General features: G+C 52.2%; 2 protein-coding genes across 8 annotated transcripts in view; one reads left to right on the top strand and one right to left on the bottom strand.

Annotated features, from left to right (window-relative positions):
• Positions 1-2505, bottom strand: part of ANKS3 (ankyrin repeat and sterile alpha motif domain containing 3) — a 29847-nt gene extending 27342 nt beyond the window's left edge. For all 4 annotated transcript variants that reach the window (XM_082643654.1, XM_082643655.1, XM_082643656.1 and 1 more), the window contains exon 1: positions 2360-2505. The gene's annotated coding sequence lies outside the window, so the exon portion shown is untranslated. The remainder of the gene's footprint in view (positions 1-2359) is intronic.
• Positions 1536-14657, top strand: DNAAF8 (dynein axonemal assembly factor 8). Of its 4 annotated transcripts, none has more exons than XM_082643659.1 (9): positions 1536-2319; positions 4919-5060; positions 5541-5669; positions 7801-8307; positions 9894-10011; positions 11413-11554; positions 12435-12563; positions 13016-13126; positions 13972-14657. In XM_082643659.1, the coding sequence occupies exons 2-9, from the start codon at positions 4953-4955 to the stop codon at positions 14252-14254; spliced, it is 1527 nt and encodes a 508-aa protein (XP_082499785.1). In that variant the 5' UTR covers positions 1536-2319; positions 4919-4952; the 3' UTR covers positions 14255-14657. The 4 variants fall into 4 exon arrangements, with proteins under 4 accessions (XP_082499785.1, XP_082499784.1, XP_082499786.1 ...); XM_082643658.1 differs by lacking the exon at positions 1536-2319 and adding an exon at positions 2771-2987; XM_082643660.1 differs by lacking the exons at positions 1536-2319; positions 13016-13126 and adding an exon at positions 2771-2987.
• Positions 14658-15658: the final 1001 nt, after the last annotated feature.

Below are 15658 nucleotides of genomic sequence, written 5' to 3'. Positions count from 1 at the left end.
CACTGGTTTTCTTCCATAAGATGGCTGTAGTAGCGTTTAGTTGTCTTTAACTTCATTTGAAACAATTTTGTTAGATTGTATTGTGACAGCTGCCATATCAGCGTTCATTAAAAAAAAAGTTACCCTGCTTCCCTGGTGGCGCAGTGGTTGAGAGTCTGCCTGCCGATGCAGGGGACACGGGTTCGTGCCCCGATGCGGGAGGATCCCACATGCCGCGGTGCGGCTGGGCCTGTGAGCCATGGCCGCTGAGCCTGCGCGTCCGGAGCCTGTGCTCCGCAACGGGAGAGGACACAGCAGTGAGAGGCCCGCGTACAGCAAAAAAAAAAAAAAAAAAAAAAAACACTTATCAAAATTGGTGAATTTTTGTGTAGCCATTTTAATGAAGATGGAAGACAAAAAAGCAACATTTTCAGCATGCTTTATTATTTCAAGAAAGGTAAAAACACAACCGAAACGCTGCAGTGTATGGAAAAGGTGCTGTGACTGATCGAACATGTCAAAAGTGGTTTGAGAAGTTCCGTGCTGGAGATTTCTCACTGGATGATGCTCCAAGGTCAGGTAGACCAGTTGAAGTTGATGGTGATCAAATTAAGACATTAATTGAGAATGATCAACGTTATACCACATGGGAGATAGCCGACATACTCAAAATATCCAAATCAAGCACTGAAAATCATTTGCACCAGCTTGGTTATGTTAATTGCTTTGATGTTCCACATAAGTTAAGCGAAAAAAAGCTTCTTGACTGTATTTCCACATGTGATTCTCTACTTAAACATAACTAAAACGTTCCATTTTTAAAACAAATTGTGGGGACTTCCCTGGTGGTCCAGTGGTTGAGAATCTGCCTTCCAATGCAGGAGACGCAGGTTCCATCCCTGGTCCGGGAACTAAGATCCCACATGCCGCACAGGGCAACAAAGCCCGTGCACCACAACTAAAGAGCCCACATGATGCAACTACAGAGCCCACGTGCCACAACGAAAGATCCCCCATGCCACAACTAAGACCTGATGCAGCCAAAAATAAATAAATAATTTTACAAAATAAAAAATAATAAAACAAATTGTGACAGGCGATGAAAACTGGACACTGTACAATAATGTGGAACGGAAGAGATCGTGGGGCAAGCGAAATGAACCACCACCAACCACACCAAAGGCCGGTCTTCATCCAAATAAGGTGATGTTGTGTATATGGTGGGATTGGAAGGGAGTCCTCTATTTGAGCTCCTTCTGGAAAACCAAACGATTAATTCCTACAAGCTCTGCTCCCAATTAGACCAACTGAAAGCAGCACTCTACGAAAAGCGTCTAGAATCAGTCAACAGAAAACGCATAATCTTCTATCAGGATACCACACGACCATGTGTTTCTTTGATGACCAGGCAAAAACTGTTACAGCTTGGCTAGGAAGTTCTGATTCATCCACCATATTCACCAGACATCGCATCTTCAGATTTCTATTTATTTCAGTCTTTACAAAATTCTCATAATGGGAAAAAATTTCAATCCCCTGGAAGACTAAAAGGCATCTGGAACAGTTTTTGCTCAAAAGATAAAAAGTTTTGGGAAGATGGAATTATGAAGCTACCTGAAAAATGGCAGAAGGTAGTAGAACGAAACACTGAATACGTTGTTCAATAAAGTTCTTGGTGAAAATGAAAAATGTGTCTTTTATTTTTACTTAAAGCCCAAAAGAACGTTTTGGCCAACCCAATACTATTACTTCCTTTATCACCCTGCCGCATACCAGATGCTCTACGATGATGGGGTATTCCTTACAAACAAAATTGTATTCACACATACATCACGTATACTTGTAGAAAATCTTCTGCATATCGCTTCCAGGATTTATTTCCAGGAAGTAGCATTAGGAACGCAACCCTTTGATTTTCCTTTTACCTTTGTGTTCTGTCCATTCTGTAAAATGCTAAGTATTCGTTACTTTTATTTTTTTTTCGTATTCGTTACTTTTAAAGCAAAATAAAAAAACAAAAAAATTAACAACAATAACAAAAAAAATGACGTTGCTGCTGACCGTGGCATCCACAGGGAGGAGGTCTGTGAAAGCCGCCGGGCACCGCGTCCCGCCCCGGGGCGTGGGCCTTCCGCTGGCCCCGGGTATCCCAACCTGGTTCTCAGGCCCTGGGGAGGGTAACCTAGGGAACTACCCAAGCACTCACACCTCCTCCCAGTAACCCTACACCGCACGTGGCTTTATCGTCCCCGCTCCCCACCGGCAAAGCGGACGCTCGGAGTCATAAACTCAAGCGGCGAGCCAGCGGCACTGCTGGGACGCCCCGAGAGTGCGCAGCAGGTGAGGACACCAGGCGGGGCAGGGACGCCGCGGAGCCTACCTGCGCTGGGCCTCGGGCCGCGGGCAGCCCTGGGGCTGCTGCCGCCGCCGCCGCCTACACCTGCCCCCTTGCCGCCGCGCTCCCTCGGCCGCGCCCGTCAGGGGTCCGTCCGCGCCGGCCGCCGCCACAGCGCGCGGACCCAGCGGCCCCGCTCCCGCCCCGGAAGTGGTTGCGAGAGGCGCGGGGCACGCCGGGACGCTCGCGGGTCCCCCGGGCGCTGTGGAATTCGTCCGTCCCGCACCCGGACCTTCCGGTCAGCTCGCCCGGCTCGCTGTGTGACGTCGGCGGCAGCCAATGAGCAGGGGATATTCGCCCTACCCCGCCCCTCCGCTAGCCAGGGAAACCAATCGTGTTTCAGGAGAGACAGGACGCGCCAAGTCCCGAAAGAAGAGCGGGGGGTGGGAAGGAGTTGGCAGTGCCCTAATGTAAGACTGCTGAGCGGGGATTCCGAAGGCAGCGACAGCCTCAGTAATTGCGCTGCGGCCCAAAGGGGAGAACACGACCGGAGGGACGCGCTGGAGCCTGTTTATATCCCTGTCTGGACCGCGCCAGGCGGGGAGGCTGAGGCCGAGGTGAACGGCCTCGGGCTTGCCGCAGCTGCGGAGATAAATGTTGGGAGTTGGACGGGGTGAGGGCTGGGGAAACGAGCTGGGGATCGGTGGGAGGACGCACGATGGGTTTCCTGTTTCCGACCTTTAGAATTTAAAAGCCTGACCCAGAAAGAAAAAAAAAAAAAAGCCTGACCCAAGAGGACTTTGGCGTCTAGTTGTCATAACAACCGGCTGACCGGCGGCAGGAGGGGGTGGGGGTCGGAGCATTGGGCGGGGCTAACGGGCTGCAGCCAAGAAACGGACGTGGGGGGCTTCCCTGGTGGCGCAGTGGTTGAGAGTCCGCCTGCCGATGCAGGGGATGCGGGTTCGTGCCCCGGTCTGGAAAGATCCCCCATGCCGCGGAGTGGCTAGGCCCGTGAGCCATGGCCGCTGAGCCTGCGCGTCCGGAGCCTGTGCTCCGCAACAGGAGAGGGCACAACAGTGAGAGGCCCGCGTACCGCAAAATAATAATAATAATAAATTAATTAATTTAAAAAAAAGAAACGGACGTGGAGGCAGTCAGAATTCGGAGGGAGCTGCTGTTCCGTGCAGCGTTTACCGTAAACCTCGTCTGCTGGGTGAGCCAAGCTCCTCAACTTGGCATTCAGGACCCTTCACGATCTTGTCCGTTTGCACCGTATATTTCAGCAACTGAAAACTTCTTCCCCCACATGTTGGGCACTTTTCACTCCTCTGAGCTCTTACGTGCTCTTCCCCGCAGCCTGTAATGCCTTTTCCTCTCCTATTGCCTTGTCCTCCTGGAGAACTTAGGGTCTCTGGTAGTCCCCTTCACCCGGGTGATCCTGTTGCCCTCTGATCTGCTCTGCAGCCGGAGAACATCCCGTGATGTATATACCAGATATGTCCCCACTCTGCTGTTCCCAGGTCAGGTGCACCAAGCTCCTGCTCCACTCCTGTGAGCACAGAAGTAAGAAGCCCCCACTCACCTGCTGCTTTCCTGATGGGAACCAGGGCTGGGGCAGGAGTGTTCTTTTCCCATTTTATGGTTACAGAGGGCTCTCAGGCTGCAAGTACTCTCCAGACACTGGCTCTGAAGTACCATCACCCCACATTTCTAAGCCCCCTTGACCCCTGAGGGACTGGGCCTTCTGTTAGACTCTGGGACGTGTTGCCTAAGTGCCTGGGTATAAGGGGTTAATTTGAGTGTCAACTCCAAAAAAAGTGTCCGCGGGACCCCAAAATGTCTCTAGTCTGTTACTTTGTAAGGGGGCAGTAAAGAGTAGTGGGGCTTGGGGCTTCCCTGGTGGCGCAGTGGTTGAGAGTCCGCCTGCCGATGCAGGGGACACGGGTTCGTGTCCAGGTCTGGGAAGATCCCACATGCCGCGGAGCGGCTAGGCCCGTGAGCCATGGCCTCTGAGCCTGCGCGTCCGGAGCCTGTGCTCCACAACAGGAGAGGCCACAACAGTGAGAGGCCCACGTACCGCAAAAAAAAAAAAAAAAAAAAGAGTAGTGGGGCTTGAAATCCCCTCTGACTTTGATACAAATTCTGTCTTTGTCTTTACTAATGATATAATCTCTCTGAGCCTATAAAATGTAGATAATAATAGTGTCTGCTGTATGGGATATACATAGTTTACAAATATCTGTATGTCATACACATGTATCATTCTGTATATCATCCATATACCTACACATCAAGTACCTATTATATATCAATAGATATATCTATATATTATCATAAAATATCCCTATGTACATACATCTGCAGGCTCCATACTGCACTACACACACATACACACTTGCACACACACACACACACAATGCAGGGCACAGTGCCTGGCCCTCAGTAACAGGAACCTGCAGACTAGAAGGAAGAAGGGGTGGGTGGTCTACCAATCCGTTTTCATACCCCAAGGCAAGGGATGGTATATGTTTTGAAAAGGCAGCCCCCTGAGCTCTTGACCCTTTGCTCCTGGACCCTCTCACCTCACTCCATGTCCTCTGCAAGGTTCCTTGGATGATGGCACGCTGAGAAGCATCCCATGGCATCCCATGACAAAGATGTGGGGCCCTTACTGCCCAATCCCTGGGACGCCATCCTTGAGGCCGTCAAGGAGCAGCTCCCATCTCTGGACTCAGATTCCTCCTCGGTAAGCAAGCACCTTCTTCCTACATCTTCCTAGGCCCCCAATGCACTTTCTTCCCGTGACAAACATCATGCTGATCAAGGACCGCTTTGGAGCTTATCAGCTCAATGTCATGTAAGTGAAGCGCCAAGGTTCCCTGTTGCAGAGGACAGGGAGGCCCAGACTCTGCTCTTTCAGCTGTCACCTCACTGCTCTCTTCATTCAGTGCCAGGCACTAAGTGAGCACCTGCTGTACGCAAAGTCTTAGGGGTGGCAGGTACGTGCAGAACTGGGCGCCCTGGATCTCACCTTCACCAGGTGGTGCTGCCAAGCCCATTTCTAAGTCAGCGGCAGGAACCAGCCATGGCGAGTCCCTTCGGAAGAGAACTGGTCTTCCCAGACAGCTGGAGAGCAGCAGGGCAGGGAGGGTGGGTGGAAGCTGAGGCACACCTGGCCCTGCCTGCTGCCACATAATCCAGAGAACGAACTCTCATTTGTCCACAGTCAAACTGCGAGGAAGAGGAGCTGTTCATCTTCCAGCGAAATCAAACCGCCCTGATTCCAGACTTGTCAGAAGAACTGGCCGAAGACCCTGACGGGGCCTGGGTCACTTCCTCTGGGTCTCCTCCTGAGGTCTGTGGAATGCAGGATCCAGGGATCCATGAAGCCAGGACCCTTTAAGCACAATAGGGTGTGGGTGTGGGTCTGGGTGTCCATGGCCCTCACTGGACTCTAACAGCAATGTGGGTCTAAAGAGGTTAAAGCCTCTGGTATAGCATCTCTGCACACCCAAGCCTTTCTCCAGGTATAACCCAAGGAGTTTAGACACCAAATATCTAATGGCCTTGTGCACATCATGATCCCAGGAGCCCAGAACACTTAGAGCTGGGGGTGGGGACTAGATTTTCTATCTGATTTTGCCCCCTGCTCTTCCCTTTGACCCCTCACCACACACACACGCACACACGCGCGCACACACACACACCTCCCAGCTGTCCTATTTCCACCTGAACTGTCTGACCATTGTCACAATTTGTTGTCATAAATGCCTCCCTTAACCCAGCTGGCTTCAGCACTATCTGGCTTCTCACAGAATCCTGCCCTCCCTAAACATTTGTTGATTGAATAAGGGCAACAGTGGGGATTCAGAGGTAAGAGGTGCCCCTCGCTGGGGAGGTAAGATGAATACAGAAAACAATTAGCAAATGGCACAGAATGCTCAGTAATTAAGTATCGTAGTTGCGGTCATTGCCAAATGTCAGAGGGAATTTTCCATCCTCTTGTCTCCCCATTTCCCAGGGTCCCAGGTAAGACCAAGAACTCTTAAATCTAAATTTAATGGTTTGATGCTTAGTTAAAGCAGTGGAAGGAGATTTTATTCCGTAACTACTGACAGCAGGGGAAAGAGCTGAGCTCCGTCTGATTTGTGCAGAGGTGACGGGTGTTTCAAAGGAAGACTGAGGGAGGGGGTGAGGAGGGCTCAGTGGAGTCAGAAAAGTGAAAAATCACAAAGAGCCAGTCAGTGAAGCTGCAATTAGGCCAGGTGTGTCTGCTACCTGGCAGGTGTGGGAGGCAGGAGCCTATCCTCCCACAGAGAAGGGAGGCAGAGGCCCTGTCCTTCCTGATGAGTACATTTCAAGGGAATGGCTCTCAGGTCAGTGACAGATGCTTCTGGGTTGTAAGAGACACATATTCACAATTATAAGACCTTTTTAGTAAGTGCTCTAAGAAAGGGAGGTCAGGGGCCTATCATCAGGTGTTGGCTAGAACAAATAATAAATTCTGGCAGCATGGAGCTTTCTCAGGCAGGCATTTTAATGGGGCGCTGGGGTAATCCTAGGGGCACAGGCTTACGCTGCCAGAAGCCATGCTGGAGTTTGGTATTTGGACGGAGTGGGTACATGCCGAGACTCTGCAGTTCTGAGTGCAAGCACTGACACAGGGTCATCTTACAGAGCCAGGGCGTGTCCCCTCCCAGCACCATGACAGAAATCACCCACGCCCTCAGCCATGCCTAGAAATATATCTGAAATAACCTCAAACAGGAGAATTGCCAGGGCTGCCAAGTCCCCTGATTAGTTCAGTTGGAACCATGTCCATGTCACTTTATTTTGTGTTTTCTTCATCTCTACACTTACCTCGGCAACTCTTCTGGACAATTATTTTTTAACCTGGGATGGGAAAGTCTGTACCAACTCACAGGGGTTGAGGCCATGGGCTCACTCTGGAGACAAAGGGGCCTGGGTCTCATCTTGTCCACTTCTTAACTGCTGTGTGCCTGTTCACAATGGCCAAAAGGGGGGAACAACCTGAGTATCCATCAACAGACAGAGTGGTTAAACACAGGAGGACCATCCATACAACAGAATATTATTCATCCATGAAAAGGAATGCAGTTCTAACACATGCCGCAACATGGGTGAACCTTGGAAACACTAAGCTAAATGGAAGGACACAAGAGACGAATACTGTGTGATTCCGTGCCTATGAAATAGGCGAACCCATAGAGACAAGAAGTAGATGAGCGTTTACCAGGGGCTGGGGGTGGGGAGGTACAGAGTTTGTGTTCAGGGTGATGAAAAAGCTTTGTAAATAGACAGTGGTGACGGCTGCACAACATTATGAATACACTCAATGCCACTGAACTGTACACTTAAATGGTTCACATGGCAGATTTTATGTTCTCTACACATCTTACCGCACACAAAAACTCCCCGAGGTATGTTTTGAGGCTGCTAACCGAGGACGCTTGTTTCCCCCGTAGCCAGCTGTAGTGCCTGTGGAATCCGCCGGGGAACCCTGGGGAGAGTGGAACGCTGGGCCCCAGGCCCAGGAGTCAGCCTCTCTGGAAGGAAGGGCCCCTGGCAGGCCTTTGCAGAGCTGTGATGAGAGCAGCTCTCTTCTCAGGATGCCTGTGGAGACCCCCACGTGGCAGGATGACGATGGGGGCACAGCCTTCAACACCAGTACATCACAGAGTCCTTGCCAGGGGCCACAGGGAGAGGCCACTCTGTCCCCTCAGGAAGGAGGCCTGCAGACAGAGCCCCCAGGTGCTGCCTCATGGGCCCAGGAGGGCTCAGACTCTGCAAACCACAGAGCCCTCCAGAGGGAGAGAAGGAAGATGATCGAGAAAGACATACTTCACAAAGTCACCTGGGATGCCCAGGACCCAGCCTGCCAAGACCTGAGTGGAGTGAAGGAGATGCCCTGTGATGCTGCAGAAACGCTGCCGGAGGGGCCCCAGCGGGGACTGACCTTGCTCTCCCTCCAGGTAGGCGTCCCCCTAGCCCAGCCTTCCCCGGGGCGATGGTCCTCCCCAGGCCAACTCGAGGGCTGGCCCACTACACCTGTCTTAGTCTCTTTGGGCCACGGTAACAAAAATCCCATAGACTGGGGGGCTTAAACAACAGAAATTCATTTTTCACAGTCTGGAGGCTGGAAGTCCAAGGTCAAGGCTCCATCACATTTGGTGTCTGGTGAGAGCATGCTTCCTGGTTCATTTGTAAGGGGTGAGGGAGCTCTCTGGGGTCTCCTTTTTAAGGGCACTAATCCCATTCATGAGAGTTCCACCCTCATGACCTAATCACCTCCAAATACCATCACATTGGGGGTTAGGATTTCAACACATGAATTTGGAGGGACAAAGAGATTCAGTCTATAGCAACAACCTTAGGCCCATGGCACCAGGCCCACCATCAGGCAGGCAGTCCTACCTATCCGACAGACCATCTTCAGAGTTAAAGTGAACAAGGAAGAGCAAGGAGACCCCAGCCTTCTTTAAAAAAAGAAAAAATAATACTAATCCCAAGCATGATCATGAAGATATAGAGATAGGTAAGATTTGACAAAGCGTAATCTCAAATCAAGCCCTTGTTCTCATACAAACGGTGAGCCCCTGTATTTAGCTCATTAACGAGGGAACCAGCAGGATGACAAAGCCGGTTCAAAGAGATTATGAGAAACTGGGATTTTGTACATGGTGGGGTGGGGAGGGGGGAAGGAACGCAGAGATTAAATTGCTACATCAAGTACAACAGGTCAGCACCTACAGGGCAACAGAACTGGTACCTTTGGGGTTAGCTGCTCCAATGGACGGAAAAGAAAATCGTCACACTTCTCAGTTTTACGAAGCTGTCAAACAGGTGAGCCCTGGTCAACTGTGCACGCCAACCCTCCCCTAGAAAGATGGGCTCCTTGGAAGATGCTCCCACATGACACTAAAACATCACAAAACTCTTTTATGCCTTATTTGACAAATTTTCTTAACAACTTAGAGAAAACTGGCATCAAGGTGTACATGGAGGTCACTTTCACCAATTCCATCCTATCAATTCCATTCTTTCCTTGAACCCCTTTATCTTCATTCCCCTATGGGGCTACAAGGAGCTGCAAGGCCATATACAAGACACAGTAATTCCTGATTAACGTCCTCCCCCCTCATCATACCACCGCCTCCACATCCCTCTTCCAAGCCCTCCAGTCCTTCACCTGCCTGGAACAATCTGTTTCTTAAAAGAGCAAAACGTTTTAACCTCCCAACATTCTAAACCTGCATGAACCTAAATAGTTTTAATATGACACTGAGTTTCCTCCAAGTCAGACAACGTCTTTGTGCCAGAAATAAAAGTATTGCGTAGGAAGGTAGGTGGCCTCACCAGCCTTCACGGAGGGAGTTCATTCTGCAACCCACACGGGGTGGGTGAGTGGGGGTGGGTGAGCGAGCTGCCTCATCTCAGCCCTGGTTTCTGCCCAAGACATCCCAGAACTGCCTGTGTGGGTCACGGCAGCTGTGAAATCTGGCGCTCCTGTCCCTGGAACCCCACAGCAGCCTCATAATCACCACTTTACTTATTTCAGCAACTTGAAGAGTGGGATTTGGATCAAGTCCTTCAAAGTCTGACAGGGCGAGAAGAGGACCCGGGAGATGGCGCTTCTGGAGCCACGTGGTGGGCAGCGGACCGCCTCCAGGGCCGAGGTCTGACCTTGAACGCTGGGGCCCAAGTGCATACCCACAAGTGGCTCCTTCCAGGGCCTCCCAATAAAATAGGGCAATGGGCTGGGCACAGTCAGCCCAGCAGCTCGCCACATCTGCTGTGCCTCTCTGCTGCTCAGCCCTCGCCGTCCTGCACACCCAGGATGCAAGATTTTATCCACCCATCCATTCACTCACTGACAGTCGTTCATTCATCCATTACATATGTGACGGCCTGCTACGTTCCCGGGGTGGACCAGGCCTTGGGGATATGAGAGGAAGCCCTTCAGACAGGGTCCCTGCCTTTTCTTCCCCCCCACCTCCTCAGACCTGCGTCTCTTTCTTTCTGGGACAAAAGTAATCCTGCATTTGGTACCCCTTCAGCCCGCTCCTAAACAGAATCCTGTTTCCACTGCCTCCACGTTTACCAAACAAAGCCAGGGATGACTCCTTAATTGCACTTGTGGCCTCACTCTGGGCAGTTTCGTAAAAAAGTTCCCTGTCCCCTCCCGGCCACTCTGGCCCACAAAGGTGAGTGGAGGCAGGTCTGAGGCAAAGGAACTGTGAGGGTTCTGGCCTCCAGTTCCAGAGCAAAGGCTCCTTTGTGGCCAAGGGCCCCTGGTGCTATTTTAAAAAGGGTTTTGTTTGGAATTTAACCCCTTAGAGCAGGATACGGAGAAACTCACTCTCCTACAAGTTGGGGCAGGGCCAGGGGGCTGTTGTTGGTGCCCCCTTTTGGCGGGCAATGTGGCGGAATCTGTTCTCCATTTAAAGGCACATAAGCCTTTGATTAAGCTATTCATTCCACTTCTAAAGTCTGTCCTAAACACACCCTCACAGATGTTCATTGCAACATTGTTCATACTTGTGAAAAACTGGAAGCAAACCACATTCAATATTCAGTAGGAGTCTAGCTAATCAGTCTACCAGAGAATTCTCTGCAGCTCAACAAATGGAATCTATCATCTATCTATCTATTCATTTCTCTCAACACAGAAAAATGTAAAATATATTCAGTAAAAAAAAAAAAAATCTGTAGAGGATGATCCCGTTGCTACTTTAAAAAAAAAAAGAAAAGCAAATACGCAGAACTGTTATTGATGGTTCCCTCTGACAAGTGGGACCGGAGTGAGAACGGGGACTACACTGTTAACAGGACGTCACCCCTGCTTCCTGGGCTCACACACAGCTCCCTGCTCAAGAAGACAGCACCCCTCGCCCTGCTGAGCTGGAGGGGGCAGCACAAAAGCTGTGAGCGGCAGAGGGTGGGCTGGGCCTCCACTGGCCCCCAGCACTTCTCCGAGCACAAGCCCAGGCATGTCCACACAAGGGGTCCTGAGGCTCAGGCTGCTGTGAGTCAAAGGGGACTGCGTCCCCACTAAGCTGCCTCCCCCCTCCCCACAGACCACGCCAAGCCGAGCACCCAGGACAGGCTCATGGAACAACTCACCCTCCTGTGTGCCACGCAGTCCAGAGCCTTTTCCTCTGCCTGGAGGGTGCCTTCTGACATGCCCCAGGACATCAAGCCGCAGGAGGCCAGAAGCAGGTAGGACCACGCATGGCCCCTGTCCTCTCTAGAACTGGCTTCTCTCAGCATTTATTGGGCCTTGATTTATGGGTGGGGCACTTGATGTGTATTTCTCTTTCATCTCAAGAAAATGATCAGGTAGGTGTTACCATTACCCCCATTTTACAAACAGGGAAACTGAGGCTCAGAGAGGTTGCCTTGCCCAGGACATAAGTGGCAGAGCTGGGACTCAAGCCCCAAAGCACCTGCTCTTTCCCTACCCCATGGGAATCCTCCTTTCACCATCCACAAGGCCTCCCCAGAGGAGGACCCTGCCCCTCTGGCCACCATTGATTGGGCCAGCCCTGGGCATCTGACCCCAGCCAGGCCAGCTGTGGTGAGAAAGGCTGAAGCTGGAGTGGAGGGTAGGCAGAGGTGGGGACAGGGCCCTGGGGTCCGTTAAGGCCCAGCTGTACCCTGACTCTTCCCACACTCTGGTTGTCCACCCTTTTTAGGAATCTGAAAGCCAGTAATTCCCTTTCTCGCCCGAACTAGTTGGAGTGGGCGTCTGTCCCTGACAACCCAAGTGTCCAGTAGAAAGGACACTGCACTTTCCAGTCAGTGGCCATTGGCTACGTGTGGCTAGTGCAGCTGAGGAGCTGAATTTCTAATTTAATTTTAATTAGCTTAAATGTAAATTTAAATAGCTACTTCTGGCAAGTGTCTGCCGTACTGCAAAGTGCAGATACAAAACATTTAATCATCATGGCAAGTTCTATTGGACAGCGCTGGCCTACATCTTGAGGGCTGTTCTCAGGACCTGCCTCAGTGTCCTGCACGGGGGCACCCAGCTGGTGGTGCACGGGTCACACAGTGGTTACCGGGAAGTGACTCAGCCACCCCGCTCCTCTCACCCCAGATGCGCTTCCAGGGAGCTGGGCTTCCAGGCGCTGGCCATGGACACACAGCTAAGGAGCCCAGCAGGGCCTCCCACCATCTTCATTGACCTGCGGCCGACAAAGCCATCAGACCAGGGGCCCTCGGAAAGGTACAGGGAGCAGTGACAGTCCTGCCACAAACCTGCTGCTTTGGGTTGCCACGTTGGCCTCAGGAGGAAGGGGGACTTGGACAGGCAGGTCCTGGGGGCACTGCTCACTTGAGAAGTGCTTTTAGCCAAGAACTGAGCCTGGCCCACAGTCCCACTGGGTCCCAGCAGCAGGCTCTCCCCGCAGGTTGGGAGGAAGCTGGGGCCAAGAGTTATCTTTTCCTGGTGGAGTCCTAAGCAGACTTAGCCTAGGCTGGGGTACCTGGCCCTGGCTGCGTCCCTCCACCACTTGCAGTGGCCCTTTGGTTTCAGCTGGCTGGCCTTTGGCCGGCCTGCCCATCCTCCTGCCCTGGGTCACCAGGGAGACCTGGGTGCTCCAAGTCCCTAGTGGGAACCACACCTGGCTGGAGTGGGCTGGTTATGTCCAGAGGAACCCACCTTGCCTCTCCCCGCAGCTGCAGCTCCCGCTCCAGCTCCCACTCCAGCTCCCGCTCCAGCTCCCACTCCAGCTGCAGCTCCAGCTCCTCTGACAGCGAGGAGGAGGGGGAAGAGGAGACAGCAGCTCGGTGAGACCAGCAGGGCCCAGCCAGGCTACGGTAACCACAGGGGAACCCCAGGGGGGCTCCCGCAGCCTGAGATGCTCACCTGGGCCTCAGCAGCAAGCCCCTGCCCGCAGGTTAACATCGGTGCTTTCAGCTGTCTGGCACCCACAGGGTTAGCACAGGAGGGTGTGAGCGGGTCTGGGGGGCGGGTCTGGGAGGCGGGCAGGGTAGCCCAGCAACACCTGGCCTGGCCTGTTCTCCAGACATCCCCAAGGATGCTTAGCTCGGTCTTGAGAAGGGATTACGTTTTCTTCCTGAAAAATTGCCGCCCAACTTGATTTGTTCCCTACTAGTGATGGCAATGAAAGTGAAGGGATGGAATAAAGTGGTGGCTGTCAGCCAGAAAGAAAAGGCTTGAGTCAGTTAAGTGAAATGTCAAATTCAGGGAAGGTTCAGGTCTCTGACATGTGGAGGCCACCCCGTGGTTGTGGGGTGAATTTGCATTATATGCTCTGGCGGTCTCCATCGTTTTTGGAATTACAGAGCCTGAAGATCCTATCCTTTGGGAACGTCAGAGTCTAAAGCGGCATTTCCCCAGTGTGGCGTATGGCGTGTAGCTAGGCATTATAGGATTAAAGAGGGAAAACAAACTTGGGTTGAGAAGTGTCACACAGGTTTCCTCCCAGAAGCCTTTAACATGCTGACGCGCGAGGGCTGGAAGGCCGCAATCCTGACCTTCCAGTGTCTTTGAGAACCAGGCACACGCTCCGGAAGCACTCTGCTTTTCCTCTGTGTCCTGTTTCGGTGGCAAAGCATTGGGAGGTTGGCTCCACTGGGTGCTGATGCAGGTTGCTTCTCTTGTGTCACAGGGACTGCACGGGGAAGAGTCAGCTCCTCCAACAGCTCTGGGCCTTTCGGAAGGCATCGGCTCAGCCCAAGCTGCCAGCTGGCAAGGGTCCCAGAAGGCAGAAGGCTCAGGCCCCTGGAGATACGGCTGGATCCAGCCCCGGGGGGAAGCAACATGTAACACTCTGGGCTGAGAGACAGAGTACCCAGGCCAGACCCCCAGGAGGAAGTCCCAGGGCCCTGGGGGACCCTCTTGGGCCAGGGACAGCCAGGGAGGTCCTGGTGCCTCCTCTGGGCCAATTGTAGATGCCTCCAGTAACGGATCTGAAAAGGTGAATAATCTGAGGCGAATAAATGGATAATCTGACTTTCCATCGACACCCGAGGCCCTGGTGGTCCCCTCGCTCTCCCGTCTCCATCAGAATGTGCCTTTGCAGCACAGGGACCCTCCAACTGAGGATCTGCTGCCAGCCCTCTGCTAGAATTCAGTCATAACTTCTTCATGCACCGAGAGCAAAGATGCCAGGGCAAACTTGTACGTGTAGCGTGACAAATCATGTGGCCCCAAATCCTCTGAAAGTGGACCAGAAGGAAACACCGTGAAGACAACAGTTTTGTTCTAACAGTGGGACTACGAGGCTTTTTCACCTTTTTCCATTTCTGTGTTTTTTTCTCTTTAATGTGCATCTATTATTATTATTTCTTTTTAACTCCAAAATTTAAGTAAAACTCCTTTAGAGAATTTCAGGATTGAAAAGGTCTTGAAAAATTTAGCTTCATTTTCTGAGTCCTGGATGTTTGCTCTTTTGTGTTCCTAAATTTACACACACACACACACACACACACACACACACACACAGACCAAATGGACTTTTTGATAGAGGGCCAGATTGAAATTTGCTTTTTTTTTCTTCAACCAAGACACAAAAGCATGTACGTATATGTTTTAGGGTCCTTCCAAAGTAAAGGTGGATGGACTTTTAAATATAGATAGAATGTGAATGTTCTAACACCTGAAACAGTCTCGGTGGACAACCAGCAAGAGCTGGGGGCTGCAGGCAGCTCTGCCGTCTACTTTCCTAGAAGTATCCCCCTGACCTCCCACCCCTGGCCCCGATTTTCAGAGTCCTTCCATAACTGTTGTTCTCAGCCCAGCTGCTCCCAACAGGCTGAAGCCCTGATCTGCAGCACCTCTGTTCTCTCTCCAACTTGTTTCCAAGGTTTCAGAGTCTCAGCGCCCCTCTGCCCTGTCTGCCAATGGGAAGAACAAAGCAATCACCTCGGGCTCCCCAGGCCATGGGATCAGGCAGCCCAGCAGGGTCCTTGGCATTTGGGCACATGTTCCAGCATTTAGCTGGGGTCACCGCTGGCTGCTATGCACCGAGGGTGGGCAAGGGCCTCTTCTCATCCAGTCTGGCACCAGGTAAGACAGGCCCTGCCCAGCCTCAGCCAGCCACATGCAGCCAGGATCGGGGCCAGACTCTACTTGATCTGGCCAAGGGGGCCTTACCAGCAGCCCCCATTCCCCACAACGGACATTTGCATTACAAGCCAGATGTGAGACAGCTTCCATCAAGGTCACGGGAGGCCCGGGGGAGGCCTCTCCGGCAGGGACTGTGGCCAGACTACCATCACCTGGGGCCCCCGGATCCTCTCCCCCCGCGCAGGCCCCCCACCCTCCACTCCAGGGTGCACACAGCATGGTCAGGA

The sequence above is a fragment of the Mesoplodon mirus genome, assembly GCF_964341445.2.
Source record: "Mesoplodon mirus genome assembly, chromosome: 15".
In the NCBI taxonomy this organism is placed as follows: Eukaryota; Metazoa; Chordata; class Mammalia; order Artiodactyla; family Ziphiidae; genus Mesoplodon; species Mesoplodon mirus.
Note: the sequence above shows the minus strand (reverse complement) of the source record. Positions and strands in the feature narration are given on the sequence as shown.